At 42.7% G+C, this 22,750-nt stretch overlaps 1 protein-coding gene across 1 annotated transcript in view; it reads left to right on the top strand.

Moving 5' to 3' along the window:
* ice2 (interactor of little elongator complex ELL subunit 2) overlaps positions 1–22,750 on the top strand; it is a 117,277-nt gene that overhangs the window by 75,342 nt on the left and 19,185 nt on the right. The window contains 4 exon segments of the mRNA XM_065002807.1: positions 3,032–3,161; positions 11,615–11,708; positions 12,156–12,206; positions 14,992–15,244. Of these exon segments, the coding sequence (XP_064858879.1) occupies positions 3,032–3,161; positions 11,615–11,708; positions 12,156–12,206; positions 14,992–15,244 (528 nt within the window).

Here is a 22,750-nt window from a genome sequence, read left to right as displayed (position 1 = left end):
AGGAAAGCAACAAGGAAGCATGCATTAGAGCACCAGCTGTTACGGACGACTGTGTGATAATGCTCTCTGTAGCCGATGTGAACTGATGGAGATCAGTGAAGACAAGAACGACACCACAGATGGAGCTGATTGAGAGTGAGATCAGTGAAGACCAGAACTACACCACAGATGGAGCTGATTGAGATCAGTGAAGACCAGAACTACACCACAGATGGAGCTGATTGAGATCAGTGAAGAACAGAACTACACCACAGATGGAGCTGGTGGAGATCAGTGAAGACCAGAACTAGCATGGTAACCTATAGGTCCTGTAGAGAGGAAGCATGGTAACCTATAGGCCCTGTAGAGAGGAAGCATGGTAACCTATAGGTCCTGTAGAGAGGAAGCATGGTAACCTATAGGTCCTGTAGAGAGGAAGCATGGTAACCTATAGGTCCTGTAGAGAGGAAGCATGGTAACCTATAGGCCCTGTTGAGAGGAAGCATGGTAACCTATAGGCCCTGTAGAGAGGAAGCATGGTAACCTATAGGTCCTGTAGAGAGGAAGCATGGTAACCTATAGGTCCTGTAGAGAGGAAGCATGGTAACCTATAGGTCCTGTAGAGAGGAAGCATGGTAACCTATAGGCCCTGTAGAGAGGAAGCATGGTAACCTATAGGTCCTGTAGAGAGGAAGCATGGTAACCTATAGGTCCTGAGAGGAAGCATGGTAACCTATAGGTCCTGTAGAGAGGAAGCATGGTAACCTATAGGTCCTGTAGAGAGGAAGCATGGTAACCTATAGGCCCTGTAGAGAGGAAGCATGGTAACCTATAGGCCCTGTAGAGAGGAAGCATGGTAACCTATAGGTCCTGTAGAGAGGAAGCATGGTAACCTATAGGCCCTGTAGAGAGGAAGCATGGTAACCTATAGGTCCTGTAGAGAGGAAGCATGGTAACCTATAGGTCCTGTAGAGAGGAAGCATGGTAACCTATAGGTCCTGTAGAGAGGAAGCATGGTAACCTATAGGTCCTGTAGAGAGGAAGCATGGTAACCTATAGGCCCTGTAGAGAGGAAGCATGGTAACCTATAGGTCCTGTAGAGAGGAAGCATGGTAACCTATAGGTCCTGTAGAGAGGAAGCATGGTAACCTATAGGTCCTGTAGAGAGGAAGCATGGTAACCTATAGGCCCTGTAGAGAGGAAGCATGGTAACCTATAGGCCCTGTAGAGAGGAAGCATGGTAACCTATAGGTCCTGTAGAGAGGAAGCATGGTAACCTATAGGTCCTGTAGAGAGGAAGCATGGTAACCTATAGGCCCTGTAGAGAGGAAGCATGGTAACCTATAGGTCCTGTAGAGAGGAAGCATGGTAACCTATAGGCCCTGTAGAGAGGAAGCATGGTAACCTATAGGTCCTGTAGAGAGGAAGCATGGTAACCTATAGGTCCTGTAGAGAGGAAGCATGGTAACCTATAGGCCCTGTAGAGAGGAAGCATGGTAACCTATAGGTCCTGTAGAGAGGAAGCATGGTAACCTATAGGTCCTGTAGGGAGGAAGCATGGTAACCTATAGGCCCTGTAGAGAGGAAGCATGGTAACCTATAGGTCCTGTAGAGAGGAAGCATAGGCCTTGTAGAGAGGAACCTATAGGTCCTGTAGAGAGGAAGCATGGTAACCTATAGGTCCTGTAGAGAGGAAGCATGGTAACCTATAGGCCCTGTAGAGAGGAAGCATGGTAACCTATAGGCCTTGTAGAGAGGAAGCATGGTAAGCTATAGGTCCTGTATAGAGGAAGCATGGTAACCTATAGGTCCTGTAGAGAGGAAGCATGGTCCTGTCTGAACCCAATATAGTCCTGAATAGAGAGGAAGCATGGTAACCTATAGGTCCTGTAGAAGAGGAAGCATGGTAACCTATAGGTCCTGTAGAGAGGAAGCATGGTAACCTATAGGCCCTGTAGAGAGGAAGCATGGTAACCTATAGGTCCTGTAGAGAGGAAGCATGGTAACCTATAGGTCCTGTAGAGAAGCATGGTAACCTATGGTAACGGTAACCTATAGGCCCTGTAGGAGGAAGCATGGTAACCTATAGGTCATTTAGAGAGGAAGCATGGTAACCTATAGGTCCTGTAGAGAGGAAGCATGATAACCTATAGGCCTTGTAGAGAGGAAGCATGGTAACCTATAGGTCCTGTAGAGAGGAAGCATGGTAACCTATAGGTCCTGTAGAGAGGAAGCATGGTAACCTATAGGTCCTGTAGAGAGGAAGCATGGTAACCTATAGGTCCTGTAGAGAGGAAGCATGGTAACCTATAGGTCCTGTAGAGAGGAAGCATGGTAACCTATAGGTCCTGTAGAGAGGAAGCATGGTAACCTATAGGTCCTGTCTGAACCCAATATAGTCTGTTAATATCTGAATATAGAGCGAAAGCATGGTAACCTATAGGCCCTGTAGAAAGGAAGCATGGTAACCTATAGGTCCTGTAGAGAGGAAGCATGGTACCTATATGCCCTGTAGAGAGGAAGCATGGTAACCTATAGGTCCTGTAGAGAGGAAGCATGGTAACCTATAGGTCCTGTAGAGAGGAAGCACGGTAACCTATAGGCCCTGTAGAGAGGAAGCATGGTAACCTATAGGTCCTGTAGAGAGGAAGCATGGTAACCTATAGGCCCTGTAGAAAGGAAGCATGGTAACCTATAGGTCCTGTAGAGAGGAAGCATGGTAACCTATAGGTCCTGTCTGAACCCAATATAGTCTGTTGTGTGAGTACATATGTTGTTGCAGTACAGTAGATCAATAAACGGACAGTAGTTGAGCTGCTGAAAAGCCTAGTTAATGCGTAGGTCAAATTATCTTTTGAATTTCATGTGTTTTTCGGGCTTCAGACAAAAACGAATATTTCAACCAAAACAGTTTTTTGTTTTTAATATACTCCTTCTTTGTAAACATGTACCACACACCTGGTATTCACCTGGTATTCACTGGTATTCACCTGGTATATGCTGTTCACTGTGTTGAGTAAACCCTTAGTAAACCTGCGTGTGTGTCCTGCAGGTGGTCCCTGTCTATGTCCTGTCCAAGATGGAGTACCAGCTTTCTTATGGAGTGGAGAGTCTAACTAAGACTGAGGCCTGCCGGCTGTGGGCCGAGACACTACTACACTCCAGCACTGTCCCCTATATAGGTAAGATTCTAGTACACTGTCCCCTATATAGGTAAGATACTAGTACACTGTCCCCTATATAGGTAAGATACTAGTACACTCCAGCACTGTCCCCTATATAGGTAAGATACTAGTACACTGTCCCCTATATAGGTAAGATACTACCACACTGTCCCCTATATAGGTAAGATGCTACTACACTCCAGCACTGTCCCCTATATAGGTAAGATGCTACTACACTCCAGCACTGTCCCCTATATAGGTAAGATTCTAGTACACTGTCCCCTATATAGGTAAGATACTACCACACTGTCCCCTATATAGGTAAGATACTAGTACACTCCAGCACTGTCCCCTATATAGGTAAGATACTAGTACACTGTCCCCTATATAGGTAAGATACTGGTACACTCCAGCACTGTCCCCTATATAGGTAAGATACTACTACACTGTCCCCTATATAGGTAAGATACTACCACACTGTCCCCTATATAGGTAAGATGCTACTACACTCCAGCACTGTCCCCTATATAGGTAAGATGCTACTACACTCCAGCACTGTCCCCTATATAGGTAAGATTCTAGTACACTGTCCCCTATATAGGTAAGATACTACCACACTGTCCCCTATATAGGTAAGATACTAGTACACTCCAGCACTGTCCCCTATATAGGTAAGATACTACTACACTGTCCCCTATATAGGTAAGATACTAGTACACTGTCCCCTATATATAGGTAAGATACTACCACACTGTCCCCTATATAGGAAGACACTAGTACACTGTCCCTATATAGGGAAGATACTACTACACTGGTGTAAGATACTACTACACTGTCCCCTATATAGGTAAGATACTAGTACACTCCAGCACTGTCCCCTATATAGGGAAGATACTAGTACACTCCAGCACTGTCCCCTATATAGGTAAGATACTAGTACACTGTCCCCTATATAGGTAAGATACTAGTACACTGTCCCCTATATATAGGTAAGATACTACTACACTGTCCCCTATATAGGTAAGATACTAGTACACTGTCCCCTATATATAGGTAAGATACTACCACACTGTCCCCTATATAGGTAAGATACTAGTACACTGTCCCCTATATAGGTAAGATACTACTACACTGTCCCTATATAGGTAAGAATGCTACTACACTGTCCCCTATGGGTAAGATACTAGTACACTCCAGCACTGTCCCCTATATAGGTAAGATACTACTACACTGTCCCCTATATAGGTAAGATACTACCACACTGTCCCCTATATAGGTAAGATGCTACTACACTCCAGCACTGTCCCTATATGGGTAAGATGCTACTACACTCCAGCACTGTCCCCTATATAGGGAAGATTCTATGGGTGAACACTGTCCCTATATATGGGTAAGATACTACCACACTGTCCCCTATATAGGTAAGATACTACACTAGAGCACTGTCCCCTATATAGGTAAGATGCTACTACACTGTCCCCTATATAGGTAAGATACTACTACACTGTCCCCTATATAGGTAAGATACTACACTACACTAGAGCACTGTCCCTGTCCCCTATATAGGTAAGATACTACTACACTGTCCCCTATATAGGTAAGATACTACTACACTGTCCCCTATATATGGGTAAGATACTACCACACTGTCCCCTATATAGGTAAGATACTACTACACTGTCCCCTATATAGGTAAGATACTACTACACTGTCCCTTATATATAGGTAAGATACTACTACACTGTCCCCTATATATAGGTAAGATACTACTACACTGTCCCCTATATAGGTAAGATACTACTACACTGTCCCCTATATAGGTAAGATACTACTACACTGTCCCCTATATAGGTAAGATACTACTCCAGCACTAGAGCACTGTCCCTATATATAGGTAAGATACTACTACACTGTCCCCTATATATGGGTAAGATGCTACTACACTGTCCCTACACTAGAGCACTGTCCCCTATGGGTATAGGTACAGATACTACTACACTGTCCCCTATATATAGGTAAGATGCTACTACACTGTCCCTTATATATAGGTAAGATACTACTACACTGTCCCCTATATATAGGTAAGATACTACTACACTGTCCCCTATATAATGGGTAAGATACTATAGGTACACTCCAGCACTGTCCCTATATATAGGAAGATACTAGTACACTGTCCCCTATATAGGTAAGACACTACACTAGAGCACTGTCCCTATATATAGGTAAGACACTACTACACTGTCCCCTATATATGGGTAAGATACTAGTACACTCCAGCACTGTCCACTGTCCCTTATATAGGTAAGATACTAGTACACTGTCCCCTAGGGAAGATACTAGTACACTGTCCCCTATATAGGAAGATACTAGTACACTGTCCCCTATATAGGTAAGATACTACTACACTGTCCCCTATATAGGTAAGATACTACTACACTGTCCCCTATATAGGGAAGATACTACCACACTGTCCCCTATATAGGTAAGATACTACTACACTGTCCCCTATATAGGGAAGATACTACCACACTGTCCCTTATATAGGGAAGATACTAGTACACTGTCCCCTATATAGGTAAGATACTACTACACTGTCCCTTATATAGGGAAGATACTAGTACACTGTCCCCTATATAGGGAAGATACTAGTACACTGTCCCTTATATATAGGTAAGATACTACTACACTGTCCCTTATATAGGGAAGATACTAGTACACTCCAGCACTGTCCCTTATATAGGTAAGATACTAGTACACTGTCCCCTATATAGGGAAGATACTAGTACACTGTCCCTTATATATAGGGAAGATACTACTACACTGTCCCTTATATATAGGTAAGATACTACTACACTGTCCCTTATATAGGGAAGATACTAGTACACTCCAGCACTGTCCCTTATATAGGTAAGATACTAGTACACTGTCCCCTATATAGGGAAGATACTAGTACACTGTCCCTTATATAGGGAAGATACTACTACACTGTCCCCTATATAGGTAAGATACTACTACACTGTCCCCTATATAGGTAAGATACTACTACACTGTCCCCTATATAGGGAAGATACTACTACACTGTCCCCTATATAGGGAAGATACTACTACACTGTCCCCTATATAGGTAAGATACTACTACACTGTCCCCTATATAGGGAAGATACTACTACACTGTCCCTATATAGATAAGATACTACTACACTGTCCCCTATATAGGTAAGATACTACTACACTGTCCCCTATATAGGGAAGATACTACTACACTGTCCCCTATATAGGGAAGATACTACTACACTGTCCCCTATATAGGTAAGATACTACTACACTGTCCCCTATATAGGTAAGATACTACTACACTGTCCCCTATATAGGGAAGATACTAGTACACTGTCCCCTATATAGGTAAGATACTACTACACTGTCCCCTATATAGGGAAGATACTAGTACACTGTCCCTTATATATAGGTAAGATACTACTACACTGTCCCCTATATAGGGAAGATACTAGTACACTGTCCCCTATATAGGGAAGATACTAGTACACTGTCCCTTATATATAGGTAAGATACTACTACACTGTCCCCTATATATTAGGTAAGATACTACTACACTGTCCCCTATATATAGGTAAGATACTACTACACTGTCCCCTATATATAGGTAAGATACTACTACACTGTCCCCTATATAGGTAATATACTACTACACTGTCCCCTATATAGGTAAGATACTACCACACTAGAGCACTGTCCCTTATATATAGGTAAGATACTACTACACTGTCCCCTATATAGGTAATATACTACTACACTGTCCCCTATATATAGGTAAGATACTACTACACTGTCCCCTATATAGGTAAGATACTAGTACACTAGAGCACTGTCCCCTATATAGATAATATACTACTACACTGTCCCTATATAGGTAAGATACTAGTACACTGTCCCCCACTACACTGTCCCTATATAGGTAAGATACTACTACACTAGAGCACTGTCCCTATATAGGTAAGACTGTCCCCTAGTACACTACCTAGAGCACTGTCCCCTATATAGGTAAGATACTAGTACACTGTCCCCTATATAGGTAAGATACTAGTACACTAGAGCACTGTCCCTTATATGTATGTAAGATACTATTACACTGTCCCCTATATATAGGTAAGATACTACTACACTGTCCCCTATATATAGGTAAGATACTACTACACTGTCCCCTATATAGGTAATATACTACTACACTGTCCCCTATATAGGTAAGATACTACCACACTAGAGCACTGTCCCTTATATATAGGTAAGATACTACTACACTGTCCCCTATATAGGGTATACTACTACACTGTCCCTATATATAGGTAAGATACTACTACACTGTCCCCTATATAGGTAAGACTACTACACTAGAGCACTGTCCCTATATAGGTAATATACTACTACACTGTCCCCTATAGGTAAGATGCTACTACACTCCAGCACTGTCCCTAGTACTACTCCAGCACTGTCCCCTATATAGGTAAGATACTACTACACTAGAGCACTGTCCCCTATATAGGTAAGATACTAGTACACTCCAGCACTGTCCCCTATATAGGTAAGATACTAGTACACTGTCCCCTATATAGGTAAGATACTAGTACACTAGAGCACTGTCCCTTATATGTATGTAAGATACTACTACACTGTCCCCTATATATAGGTAAGATACTAGTACACTGTCCCCTATATAGGTAAGATACTAGTACACTGTCCCCTATATATAGAGCACTGTCCCTGTATATATAGGTAATATACTACTACACTGTCCCCTATATAGGTAATATACTACTACACTGTCCCCTATATATTTTTTAATATTTTTATATATTTCACCTTTATTTAACCAGGTAGGCTAGTTGAGAACAAGTTCTCATTTACAACTGCGACCTGGCCAAGATAAAGCATAGCAGTGTAAACAGACAACACAGAGTTACACATGGAGTAAACAATTAACAAGTCAATAACACAGTAGAAAAAAAGTCTATATACATTGTGTGCAAAAGGCATGAGGAGGTAGGCGAATAATTACAATTTTATTAAAAATCCTACAGTGTGATTTTCTGGATTTTTTTTCTCATTTTGTCTGTCATAGTTGAAGTGTAGCTATGATGAAAATTACAGGCCTCTCTCATCTTTTTAAGTGGGAGAATTTGCACAATTGGTGGCTGACTAAATACTTTCTTGCCTCACTGTGTGTATGTATGTATATATATATATAAATATACACAGTGTTGTAACAATGTGCAAATAGTTAAAGTACAAGAGGGAATATATATATATATATATATATAAATATGGCTAGTATTTATAATTGTGTTTGTTCTTCACTGGTTGCCCTTTTCTTCTGGCAAAAGGTCACAAATATTGCTGCTGTGATGTCACACTGTGGTATTTCACCCAGTAGATTTGTGATGTAACACTGTGGTATTTCACCCAGTAGATTTGTGATGTAACACTGTGGTATTTCACCCAGTAGATATGTGATGTAACACTGTGGTATTTCACCCAGTAGATATGTGATGTAACACTGTGGTATTTCACCCAGTAGATATGTGATGTCACACTGTGGTATTTCACCCAGTAGATTTGTGATGTAACACTGTGGTATTTCACCCAGTAGATTTGTGATGTAACACTGTGGTATTTCACCCAGTAGATATGTGATGTAACACTGTGGTATTTCACCCAGTAGATTTGTGATGTAACACTGTGGTATTTCACCCAGTAGATTTGTGATGTAACACTGTGGTATTTCACCCAGTAGATTTGTGATGTAACACTGGTATTTCACCCAGTAGATATGTGATGTAACACTGTGGTATTTCACCCAGTAGATATGTGATGTAACACTGTGGTATTTCACACAGTAGATATGTGATGTAACACTGTGGTATTTCACCCAGTAGATTTGTGATGTAACACTGTGGTATTTCACCCAGTAGATTTGTGATGTAACACTGTGGTATTTCACCCAGTAGATTTGTGATGTAACACTGTGGTATTTCACCCAGTAGATTTGTGATGTAACACTGTGGTATTTCACCCAGTAGATTTGTGATGTAACACTGTGGTATTTCACCCAGTAGATTTGTGATGTAACACTGTGGTATTTCACCCAGTAGATTTGTGATGTAACACTGTGGTATTTAACCCAGTAGATATGTGATGTAACACTGTGGTATTTCACCCAGTAGATATGTGATGTAACACTGTGGTATTTAACCCAGTAGATTTGTGATGTAACACTGTGGTATTTCACCCAGTAGATTTGTGATGTAACACTGTGGTATTTCACCCAGTAGATTTGTGATGTAACACTGTGGTATTTCACCCAGTAGATATGTGATGTAACACTGTGGTATTTCACCCAGTAGATATGTGATGTAACACTGTGGTATTTCACCCAGTAGATTTGTGATGTAACACTGTGGTATTTCACCCAGTAGATTTGTGATGTAACACTGTGGTATTTCACCCAGTAGATTTGTGATGTAACACTGTGGTATTTCACCCAGTAGATTTGTGATGTAACACTGTGGTATTTCACCCAGTAGATTTGTGATGTAACACTGGTATTTCACCCAGTAGATTTGTGATGTAACACTGTGGTATTTCACCCAGTAGATTTGTGATGTAACACTGTGGTATTTCACCCAGTAGATTTGTGATGTAACACTGTGGTATTTCACCCAGTAGATTTGTGATGTAACACTGTGGTATTTAACCCAGTAGATTTGTGATGTAACACTGTGGTATTTCACCCAGTAGATTTGTGATGTAACACTGTGGTATTTCACCCAGTAGATTTGTGATGTAACACTGTGGTATTTAACCCAGTAGATTTGTGATGTAACACTGTGGTATTTCACCCAGTAGATTTGTGATGTAACACTGTGGTATTTCACCCAGTAGATTTGTGATGTAACACTGTGGTATTTCACCCAGTAGATTTGTGATGTAACACTGTGGTATTTAACCCAGTAGATTTGTGATGTAACACTGTGGTATTTCACCCAGTAGATTTGTGATGTAACACTGTGGTATTTCACCCAGTAGATTTGTGATGTAACACTGATGTATTTCTAACTTTGTAGATCTGTGATGTAACACTGTGGTATATTAACCTAAAATGGTCATAGATTTGTGATGTAAAGTGCAGTATTTCACCTCATTTTGTAGATTTGTGATGTAACACTGTGAGTATTTCACGGTGGAATTTCCAGTAGATTTGTGATGTAACACTGTGGTATTTCACCCAGTAGATTGTGATGTAACACTGTGGTATTTCACCCAGTAGATTTGTGATGTAACACGGTGGTATTTCACCCAGTAGATTTGTGATGTAACACGGTGGTATTTCACCCAGTAGATTTGTGATGTAACACGGTGGTATTTCACCCAGTAGATTTGTGATGTAACACGGTGGTATTTCACCCAGTAGATTTGTGATGTAACACGGTGGTATTTCACCCAGTAGATTTGTGATGTAACACTGTGGTATTTCATCAGTAGATTTGTGATGTAACACTGTGGTATTTCACCCAGTAGATTTGTGATGTAACACGGTGGTATTTCACCCAGTAGATTTGTGATGTAACACTGTGGTATTTCCTACCCAGTAGATTTGTGATGTAACACGGTGGTATTTCACCCAGTAGATTTGTGATGTAACACGGTGGTATTTCACTCCAGTAGATTTGTGATGTAACACTGTGGTATTTCACCTAGTAGATTTGTGATGTAACACGGTGGTATTTCACCCAGTAGATTTGTGATGTAACACGGTGGTATTTCACCCAGTACTGATTTGTGATGTAACACTGTGGTATTTCACCCAGTAGATATGTGATGTAACACTGTGGTATTTCACCCAGTAGATATGTGATGTAACACTGTGGTATTTCACCCAGTAGATTTGGGAGTTTATCAAAATAGATGTTTTCTAATTCTTTGTGGATCTGTTTAATCGGAGGGTAATATGTGTCTCTAAAATGGTCATACATTTGGCAGGAGGTTAGGAAGTGCAGCTCAGTTTCCACTTAATTTTGTAGGCAGTGTTCATGTGAGCCTGACTTCTGTTACTGAGCCAGGTCTGTCTACGGTGGACTTTCTCAATGGCAAGGCTTATGCTCACTGAGTCTGTACTTACTAGTCACAGCTTTCTCTTAAGTTTGGGTCAGTCACAGTGGTCAGGTATTCTGCCACTGTGTACTTCTGTTTAGGGCCAAATAGCATTCTAGTGACTTGCTCTGACTTCCTCTTTTTTGTTAATAATTTCAAGTAATAATTTCTTTGTTGCCTCATGATTTGCTTGGGTCTTACTGGTGTGTTGCTGTTCTGGGGCTCTGTGGGGTCTGTTTGTGAACAGAGCCCCAGGACCCTCTTGCTGGTGAGTCTCTTCCTCTCTCTGAGTTCTCTCTCTCTAGGTCATATCAGCGCCCACTGGTGAGTTGACTTCAAGGTAGCTCTGCTCAGGAAGCTGCCAGAAAACTGGAAACCCAACTCTTCCTGTGACTTCAAGTGAGTGTCCTTAAGGACAGGAGAGCCATACTACAGAAATGCATCTAATCATCACTAGCTGTCCTCAGTGATGTATGTTAGAATTAATTATCTCATGTCTATCGTCCTCAGTCCAACCTGATGTTTATCTATTCTCTCTACTCTGCTCTCTCTTATCCTCTATTATCCTCTACTCTCTCTTTCTCCTCTCTACTCTCTTCTGTCTCTACTCTCCTCTCCTACTCTACTCTGGTTTCCTTTTCAACTCTACTCTCCTGTCTCCTCTACTCTACTCTCTCTAATCTTCCGTCTCTCTCCTCTCTTCTCTACTCTACTCTCCACTCTCTCTATTATCTGTCTCTTCCTCCTCTACTCATCTCTCTCTACTCTACTCTTCTCTCTCCTCGGTCTTCTCTCTCCTCTGTCTTCTCTCCTCTGTCTCCACTCTCCTCTGTCTCTACCCTGCAGACCAGCCAAGTCCCTCAACATACTGCATCATCTGCTGAAGAAGATCACTGGGTGAGTTGACTTCCTCTTACTGGTGAGTTGACTTCCTCTTACTGGTGAGTTGACTTCCTCTTACTGGTGAGTTGACTTCCTCTTACTGGTGAGTTGACTTCCTCTTACTGGTGAGTTGACTTCCTCTTACTGGTGAGTTGACTTGCTCTTACTGGTGAGTTGACTTCCTCTTACTGGTGAGTTGACTTGCTCTTACTGGTGAGTTGACTTCCTCTTACTGGTGAGTTGACTTCCTCTTACTGGTGAGTTGACTTGCTCTTACTGGTGAGTTGACTTCCTCTTACTGGTGAGTTGACTTGCTCTTACTGGTGAGTTGACTTGCTCTTACTGGTGAGTTGACTTCCTCTTACTGGTGAGTTGACTTCCTCTTACTGGTGAGTTGACTTCCTCTTACTGGTGAGTTGACTTCCTCTTACTGGTGAGTTGACTTGCTAAAGATGTAAAGGTGGTGTAATGTCTTCGAACCATTTATTGCAGTGTATTATAGTGTAACATTCATTTGATTTTGTCACACACCGCATAGATGCAGTGAAATATATGGTTTTACAGGGTCAGCCATAGTAGTACGGTGTCCCTGGAGGTTCAGGGTTCAGTGACTTGTTCAAGGGCACATCAACAGATTGTTCACCTTGGCGTTGCGGGTATTAGAACCAGCGATCTTTCGCTTATTGCCTCATCACCTAGTGTAGTTGCTTACTGCCTCATCACCTAGTGTAGTTGCTTACTGCCTCATCACCTAGTGTAGTTGCTTACTGCCTCATCACCTAGTGTAGTTGCTTACTGCCTCATCACCTAGTGTAGTTGCTTACTGCCTCATCACCTAGTGTAGTTGCTTACTGCCTCATCACCTAGTGTAGTTGCTTACTGCCTCATCACCTAGTGTAGTTGCTTACTGCCTCATCACCTAGTGTAGTTGCTTACTGCCTCATCACCTAGTGTAGTTGCTTACTGCCTCATCACCTAGTGTAGTTGCTTACTGCCTCATCACCTAGTGTAGTTGCTTACTGCCTCATCACCTAGTGTAGTTTTAGGGCATTTGAAATGATTTCAATATTCAATTAATATCATGATACAGTGCCTCAAGTCTTCACACCCCTTGACTTTTCCCCCCAAATGTTGTGTTATAGCCTGAATTTAAAATGGGTTGAATTGGGATTGGGTTTTCCTGGCCAACACACAGTAATACCCCATAATGTCAAAGTGGAATTAGAATTTTTTATTTTTTATTTTTTACAAATGAATAAAAAAATCAAAATAAAGCTGAACTGTCTTAAGTCAATAAGTATACAACCCTTTTGTTATGGCAAGTCTAAATAAGTTCAGGAGTAAAAATGTACCTCACAATATAATTTAAACGAGGCCTAACTGAATGATGAGGGTGGTTGATTACTGCATACAATAGCTATGGGATCAGCAGTGGCATTCAGATGGACATACATTAGGTTACTTACATTGTATCTTCCAACGCCCCTGGGATAATGGATATTTGCTGAAGCATTATGATGACTCAGGGACACAATGGTAGGGATTAACTGAGCTGGACTTGGGTCATTGATAAGTCATTGTCTCAACGCAGCCATATAGTGCTGTGAAAGGAACCAGGAACCCAAGTGATTTGTTTGGATCCCATCCTCCTTATAAAATGAGCTTTGTTTCCAAGAAGGTATCAGAATTGTCAATAAATGTCACACCCACAGAGCTGTAATAGTCTGGTAGTCAGTCATGGAGGGCTGAAAGTCAGCTGAACTGTTCAATGCCACCATTTAGGGAGGACAGAGGGACAGATATTATGGGGCGTTTGTTGGTGTCAAGCAGAGACCCAATCAGTTCTTTAAAATACATCTTCAGCTGTTCCGAGCTGTTCCCTTCATAATGTCTTTTGAATCCCACATGAACTATCGTTGCCTCACTTTCCTGGTGCTGTTAAACATGTTTGGGAGCAGCTTATTGATGCCCTGTACTGTAAAGTGTTTGCTTTAGGGGACTGAGGCATTTCTCACCATTCAACTGCCCAATACAACGGCCTGAGAAGGGAATGGAGAAATCCTCCCATTCCTACCCCTCACATAATTGTGTCTAATAGGTTATCTGCGGGCCACTGTCTGATCTATGTGTCTAATAGGTTATCTGAGGGCCACTATCTGATCTGTGTGTCTAATAGGTTATCTGAGGGCCACTATCTGATCTTTGTGTCTAATAGGTTATCTGAGGGCCACTGTCTGATCTGTGTGTCTAATAGGTTATCTGAGGGCCACTATCTGATCTGTGTTTCTAATAGGTTATCTGAGGGCCACTATCTGATCTGTGTGTCTAATAGGTTATCTGAGGGCCACTATCTGATCTATGTGTCTAATAGGTTATCTGAGGGCCACTATCTGATCTGTGTGTCTAATAGGTTATCTGAGGGCCACTATCTGATCTGTGTGTCTAATAGGTTATCTGCGGGCCACTATCTGATCTGTGTGTCTAATAGGTTATCTGAGGGCCACTGTCTGATCTATGTGTCTAATAGGTTATCTGAGGGCCACTGTCTGATCTATGTGTCTAATAGGTTATCTGAGGGCCACTGTCTGATCTATGTGTCTAATAGGTTATCTGAGGGCCACTGTCTGATCTGTGTGTCTAATAGGTTATCTGAGGGCCACTGTCTGATCTATGTGTCTAATAGGTTATCTGAGGGCCACTGTCTGATCTATGTGTCTAATAGGTTATCTGAGGGCCACTGTCTGATCTGTGTGTCTAATAGGTTATCTGAGGGCCACTGTCTGATCTGTGTGTCTAATAGGTTATCTGAGGGCCACTATCTGATTGGTCATAAGGCAGGGGAGCCCTTCGTAACCATCTTCAAGGCAACGGAGGGGCGGAGGATTGTCCGAGAGGCCTATAACCTGCACCAGACCCATAGCAGCGTGCCCCCTCCCTCTGCCCTCGGCCCTGTACCCTGGGTACCGCTGGACCCCACGCTGGTCCTACCCTTCCACCAGAAACACGGCCGGCCACCCTGTACCTTCCCTCCTCCAGACCTGCAACAACACAAGGTAACCTTAACCCCTAATTTTAACCCCTAACCAGACCTGCAATAATACAAGGTAATCTTAACCTCTAATCCTAACTCCTAATCCTAACCCTATTCCCCAATCAGACCTGCAGCAACACAAGGTAATCTTAACCCCTAATTCTAACCCCCAACCAGACCTGCAATAATACAAGGTAATCTTAACCTCTAATCCTAACTCCTAATCCTAACCATATTCCCCAATCAGACCTGCAGCAACACAAGGTAATCTTAACCCCTAATTCTAACCCCCAAACAGACCTGCAATAATACAAGGTAATCTTAACCCCTAATCCTAACTCCTAATCCTAACCCTATTCCCCAATCAGACCTGCAGCAACACAAGGTAATCTTAACCCCTAATCCTAACTCCTAATCCTAACCCTATTCCCCAATCATCAGACTTGCAGCAACACAAGGTAACCTTAACCACTAATCCTAACTCCTAATCCTAACCCTATTCCCCAATCAGACCTGCAGCAACACAAGGTAATCTTAACCCCTAATCCTAACTCCTAATCCTAACCCTATTCCCCAATCAGACCTGCAGCAACACAAGGTAACCTTAACCCCTAATCCTAACTCCTAATCCTAACCCTATTCCCCAATCAGACCTGCAGCAACACAAGGTAACCTTAACCCCTAATCCTAACCCTATTCCCCAATCATCAGACTTGCAGCAACACAAGGTAATCTTAACCCCTAATCCTAACTCCTAATCCTAACCCTATTCCCCAATCAGACCTGCAGCAACACAAGGTAATCTTAACCTCTAATCCTAACTCCTAATCCTAACCCTATTCCCCAATCAGACCTGCAGCAACACAAGGTAATCTTAACCTCTAATCCTAACTCCTAATCCTAACCCTATTCCCCAATCAGACCTGCAGCAACACAAGGTAACCTTAACCCCTAATCCTAACTCCTAATCCTAACCCTGTTCCCCAATCATCAGACTTGCAGCAACACAAGGTAACCTTAACCACTAATCCTAATCCTAACCCTATTCCCCAATCATCAGATTTGCAGCAACACAAGGTAATCTTAACCCCTAATCCTAACTCCTAATCCTATCCCTATTCCCCAATCAGACCTGCAGCAACACAAGGTAACCTTAACCCCTAATCCTAACTCCTAATCCTAACCCTATTCCCCAATCATCAGACTTGCAGCAACACAAGGTAATCTTAACCCCTAATCCTAACTCCTAATCCTATCCCTATTCCCCAATCAGACCTGCAGCAACACAAGGTAACCTTAACCCCTAATCCTAACTCCTAATCCTAACCCTATTCCCCAATCAGACCTGCAGCAACACAAGGTAATCTTAACCCCTAATCCTAACTCCTAATCCTAACCCTATTCCCCAACCAGACCTGCAGCAACACAAGGTAATCTTAACCCCTAATCCTAACTCCTAATCCTAACCCTATTCCCCAATCAGACCTGCAGCAACACAAGGTAATCTTAACCCCTAGTCTTAACCCCTAACCAGACCTGCAGCAACACAAGGTAATCTTAACCCCTAATCCTAACTCCTAACCCTATTCCCCAACCAGACCTGCAGCAACACAAGGTAATCTTAACCCCTAGTCTTAACCCCTAACCAGACCTGCAGCAACACAAGGTAACCTTAACCCCTAGTCTTAACCCCTAATCCTAACTCCTAATCCTAACCCTATTCCCCAATCAGACCTGCAGCATAGACAGAAGGTACAACAGATGTGAGAGGGGGAAAACATGTTACATATCGCAATATTATACCAAGTATCAATTAATACAAATAAAAAACACATGTCATCCTATAGTTTAACCCCTAACCCCAACCCAACCCCTAACCCTAACCCCAACCCTAACCCTAACCCTAAACCCTAACCCCTAACCCCAACCCCAAACCCAACCCCTAAACCCCAACCCAAACCCCAAACCCCAACCCCAACCCTAAACCCAACCCCAACCCCAAACCCAACCCCTAAACCCAACCCCAACCCCAACCTAACCCCAACCCCAAACCCCCAACCCCCAACCCTAACCCCTAACCCCAACCCTAACCCTAACCCCTAAACCTAACCCCAACCTAACCTAACCCCAACCCTAACCCCCAAGCCCTAACCCCAACCCCTAACCCCAACAACCCCAAACCCCTAACCCTAGCCCAAACCCTAACCCCAACCTAACCCCAACCCCTAACCTAACCCTAACCCTAACCCAACCCCCCAACCCCTAACCCTAAACCCAAACCCCAACCCTAACCCTAACCCCAAAACCCAACCCTAACCCCAAAACCTAACCCTGGCCCTAACCCCAACCCCTAACCCTAACCCTAACCCCCCTAACCCCAACCCCAAACCCCAAACCCTAACCCCAACCCCTAACCCCAACCCCTAACCCCAACCTAACCCTAACCCCCACCCCCCTAACCCTAACCCCAACCCCAAATCCTAACCCCAACCCCTAACCACAACCCTAACCCCAAATCCTAACCCCAAATCCTAACCCTAACCCCAACCCTAACCCCAACCCCAACCCTAACCCCAAATCCTAACCCCAACCCCAACCCTAACCCTATAGCTTGTTCTCCAGCTTATTTTTAAATAGTGAGCCAACATGTTTTTGGCACTTATTTCCATGACTGATCAATATGCTGTCTCTCTTCAACAGACATATTTTTATTTTATTTATTTATTTATTTGTTTTATTGAACCCTTATTTCACCAGGTGAGTTGACTGAGAACACAGTCTCGTTTAGAGCAATGACCTGGGGAATAGTTACAGGGGAGAGGAGGAATGAGCAATATGTTAGGAACATCAAATCGCCATAAAATCACAGTAACGAATCAGTATACAAATAGAATCGTCAAAATGGCAACACAGTGCATTCGGAAACTATTCAGACCCCTTGACTCGTTTCACATTTTGTTACGCTACAGCCTTATTCTAAGATTGATGAGGGAAAAAAACGATTTAATCCAACTACACACAATACCCCATAATGACAAAGCAAAAACAGATTTTTAAATTGTTGCAAATAAAAAATGTATAATGTATTACAAATAAAAAACATTTCACATTTGCGTCCAGAACCCTAACCCTAACCCTACAGAACCAGTACCATATTATATACAGAACCAGTCAAAAGTTGACCTACTCATTCCAGAACCAGTCAAAAGTTGACCTACTCATTCCAGAACCAGTCAAAAGTTGACCTACTCATTCCAGAACCAGTCAAAAGTTGACCTACTCATTCCAGAACCAGTCAAAAGTTGACCTACTCATTCCAGAACCAGTCAAAAGTTGACCTACTCATTCCAGAACCAGTCAAAAGTTGACCTACTCATTCCAGAACCAGTCAAAAGTTGACCTACTCATTCCAGGGTTTTTCCTTTATTTGTACTATTTTATACATTGTCGAATAATAGCAAAACTATGAAGTAACCAAAAAAGTGTTAACTTCACTAGGGTAGGGGGCACTATTTTCACCTCCGGATGAAAAGCGCGCCCAAAGTAAACTGCCTGCTACTCAGCCCCAGAAGTTAGGATATGCATATAATTGGTAGATTTGGATAGAAAACACTCTATTTGAACAGTTTTGTAAACTTTAATGTCTGTGAGTATAACAGAACTGATTTGGCAGGCGAAAACCTGAGAAAAATCCATCCAAGAAGTGGGATTTTTTTAATGTTTGTAGTTTTCTATTGAATGCCATTACAGTATCCATTGACTTAGGACTCAAATTGCACTTCCTATGGCTTCCATTAGATGTCAACAGTCTTTAGACTGTTTGTATTCTGAAAAATGAGAGAGTAAGACCACTCTGAATGAGTGGACCCTACAGTGTCCCAGAGATTTTTCATGCGTGCGACCGAGAGCGCTCCTTTCTTGTTTACCTTTTATATTGACGACGTTATTGTCCGGTTGAAATATTATCGATTATTTAGGCTAAATACAACCTGAGGATTGATTATAAACATTATTTGACATGTTTCTACGAACTTTACGGATACTATTTGGATTTTTCGTCTGCCTGTTGTGACTGCGTTTGAACCTGTGGATTAGTGAACATAACGCGTTTTTTGGATATAAAGAGGGACTTTATCAAACAAAACAAACATTTATTGAGTAAATGGGAGTCTTGTGAGTGCAACCATATGAAGATCATCAAAGGTAAGTGATAAATTGTATTGCTATTTCTGACTTGTGTAACTCCTCTACATGTGGTTGGATTAACAACAAGTAAATCTTTAAACCGATGTATAACACTTGTATGTTTTATTAATTTTTATAATAAGTACTTCTGTTTTTGAATTTGGCGCTCTGCAATTTCACTGCATGTTGGCCAGGTGGGACGCTACCGTCCCACGTCCCCTAGTGAGGTTAACCTGTCTAGGACTGGGGTTCCGTCCCGCAACAGCCAGTGAAAGTGCTGTGCGCCAAATTAAAAAAAACAAAAATCTCATAATTACAATTCCTCAAGCATACAAGTATTTTTTATAAAGATACAATTATCGTTAATCCAGCCACAGTGTCTGATTTCAAAAAGGATTTACAGTGAAAGCACCACAAACCACCAAGCCACAGAAAAACACAGCCATTTTTTTCCAGCCAAAGAGAGGAGTCACAAAAAGCAGAAATAGAGATAAAATCAGATGACACTGAAATCTTCATCAGATGACAGTCATAGGACTTCATGTTACACAATAATAATGTATGTTTTGTTTGATAAAGTTCATATTTTTTTCAGTTGCAAGTCTCTTGGGGTATGTCTCTATAAGCTTGGCACATCTTGCCACTGGGATTTTTGCCCATTCTTCAAGGCAAACCGCTCCGGCTCCATCAAGTTGTATGTGTTCCGCTTGTGTACAGCAATCTTTAAGTCATACCACAGATTCTCAATTGGATTGAGGTCTGGGCTTTGACTAGGCCATTCCAAGATATTTCAATTTTTCCCTTTAAACCACTTGAGTGTTGCTTTAGCAGTATGCTTAGGGTCATTGTCCTGCTGGAAGGTGAAGGTCCCATTCTCAAATCTCTAGAAGGCTGAAACAGGTTCCCTCAAGAATATCCTTGTATTTAGCGCCATCCCTCATTCCTTCAATTCTGACCAGTTTCCCAGTCCCTGCTGATGAACAACATTCCCACAGTATGATGCTGCCACCACCATGCTTCACTGTGGGGATGGTATTATTGGGGTGATGAGAGGTGTTGGGTTTGAGCCAGACATAGCATTTTCCTTGATGACCAAAAAGCTAAATTTTTGTCTCATCTGACCAGAGTACCTTCTTCCATATGTTTGGGGAGTCTCCCACATGCTCTTTGACGAACAGCAAACGTGTTTGCTTATTTAATTGTTTGCAATTGCTTTTTTTCTGGCCACTCTTCCGCCCAGCTCTGTGGAGTGTACGGCTTAAAGTGGTCCTTATGGACAGATTCTCCAATCTCCGCTGTGGAGCTTTGCAGCTCCTTCAGGGTTATCTTTGTTGCCTCTCTGATTAATGCCCTCCTTGCCTGGTCCATGAGTTTTGGTGGGCGGCCCTCTCTTGGCAGGTTTGCTGTGGTGCCATATTCTTTCCATTTTTTAAATAATGGATTTAATGGTGCTCCGTGGGATCTTGAAAGTTTTGGATATTTTTTTATAACCCATCTGTACTTCTCCACAACTTTATCCCTGACCTGTTTGGAGAGCTCCTTTTGTCTTCATGGTGCTGCTTGCTTGGTTGTGCCCCAGACTCTGGGGCCTTTCAGAACAGGTGTATATATACTGAGATCATGTGACACTTAGATAGCACACAGATGGACTTTATGTGACTTCCAGGTGGTTGCACCAGATCTTATTTATCAAAGCAAAAGGGGGGCATAGGGTGAACACATATAAAGGGTTGAACACAAAGAACACAAAGGGGTGAACACATATGTAAAGGGGTGAACACATATGTAAAGGGGGTGAACACATATGTAAAGGGGGTGAACACATATGTAAAGGGGGTGAACACATATGTAAAGGGGGTGAACACATATGTAAAGGGGGTGAACACATATGTAAAGGGGGTGAACACATATGTAAAGGGGGTGAACACATATGTAAAGGGGGTGAACACATATGTAAAGGGGGTGAACACATATGCACCCACCACTTTTTCATTTTTTATTTTTTATAATTTTTTATATATATATATATATATATATTATTATTTTTTTCACTTCACCAATTTGGACTATTTTGTGTATGTCCATTAAATTAAATACATTTATATTACAGGTTGTAATGCCACAAAATAGGGAACATGCCAAGGGGGATGAATATTTTTGTAAGGCATTGTATGTAATACTGTACGTTTACTTGAATTTGTTCTGGATTTGGGGACTGTGAAAAGACGCCTGGTGGCATGTCTGGTGGGGTAAGTGTGTGTGTCAGAGCTGTCTGCTGGGGTAAGTGTGTGTGTCAGAGATGTCTGCTGGGGTAAGTGTGTGTGTCAGAGATGTCTGCTGGGGTAAGTGTGTGTGTCAGAGCTGTCTGCTGGGGTAAGTGTGTAACCCCAGATGTCAGAGCTGTCTGCTGGGGTAAGTGTGTGTGTCAGAGCTGTCTGCTGGGGTAAGTGTGTGTGTCAGAGATGTCTGCTGGGGTAAGTGTGTGTGTCAGAGCTGTCTGCTGGGGTAAGTGTGTGTGTCAGAGCTGTCTGCTGGGGTAAGTGTGTGTGTCAGAGATGTCTGCTGGGGTAAGTGTGTGTGTCAGAGCTGTCTGCTGGGGTAAGTGTGTGTGTCAGAGCTGTCTGCTGGGGTAAGTGTGTGTGTCAGAGCTGTCTGGTGGGTGGGGTAGAGCTGTCTGCTGGGGTGTGTGTGTCAGAGCTGTCTGCTGGGGTAAGTGTGTGTGTCAGAGCTGTCTGCTGGGGTAAGTGTGTGTGTCAGAGCTGTCTGCTGGGGTAAGTGTGTGTGTCAGAGCTGTCTGCTGGGGTAAGTGTGTGTGTCAGAGCTGTCTGCTGGGGTAAGTGTGTGTGTCAGAGCTGTCTGGTGGGGTAAGTGTGTGTGTCAGAGCTGTCTGCTGGGGTAAGTGTGTGTGTGCAGAGCTGTCTGCTGGGGTAGTGTGTGTGTCAGAGCTGTCTGCTGGGGTAAGTGTGTGTGTCAGAGATGTCTGCTGGGGTAATCAGAGCTGTCTGCTGGGGTAAGTGTGTGTGTCAGAGCTGTCTGCTGGTAAGTGTGTGTGTCAGAGCTGTCTGCTGGGGTAAGTGTGTGTGTCAGAGCTTCTGCAGTGTGTTTCAGAGCTGTTGCTGGGGTAGTGTTTGTCAGAGCTGTCTGCTGGGGGTAAGTGTGTGTGTCAGAGCTGTCTGCTGGGGTAAGTTGTGTGTCAGGAGCTGTCTGCTGGGGTAAGTGTGTGTGTCAGAGCTGTCTGGTGGGGTAAGTGTGTGTGTCAGAGCTGTCTTGGGGTAAGTGTGTGCAAATCAGAGCTGTCTGCTGGGGTAAGTGTGTGTGTCAGAGCTGTCTCTGGGGTAAGTGT

The sequence above is a fragment of the Oncorhynchus nerka genome, linkage group LG17 (genome assembly GCF_034236695.1).
Source record: "Oncorhynchus nerka isolate Pitt River linkage group LG17, Oner_Uvic_2.0, whole genome shotgun sequence".
NCBI classification, from domain to species: domain Eukaryota; kingdom Metazoa; phylum Chordata; class Actinopteri; order Salmoniformes; family Salmonidae; genus Oncorhynchus; species Oncorhynchus nerka.
This window is presented reverse-complemented; position numbering and strand designations above follow the sequence as displayed.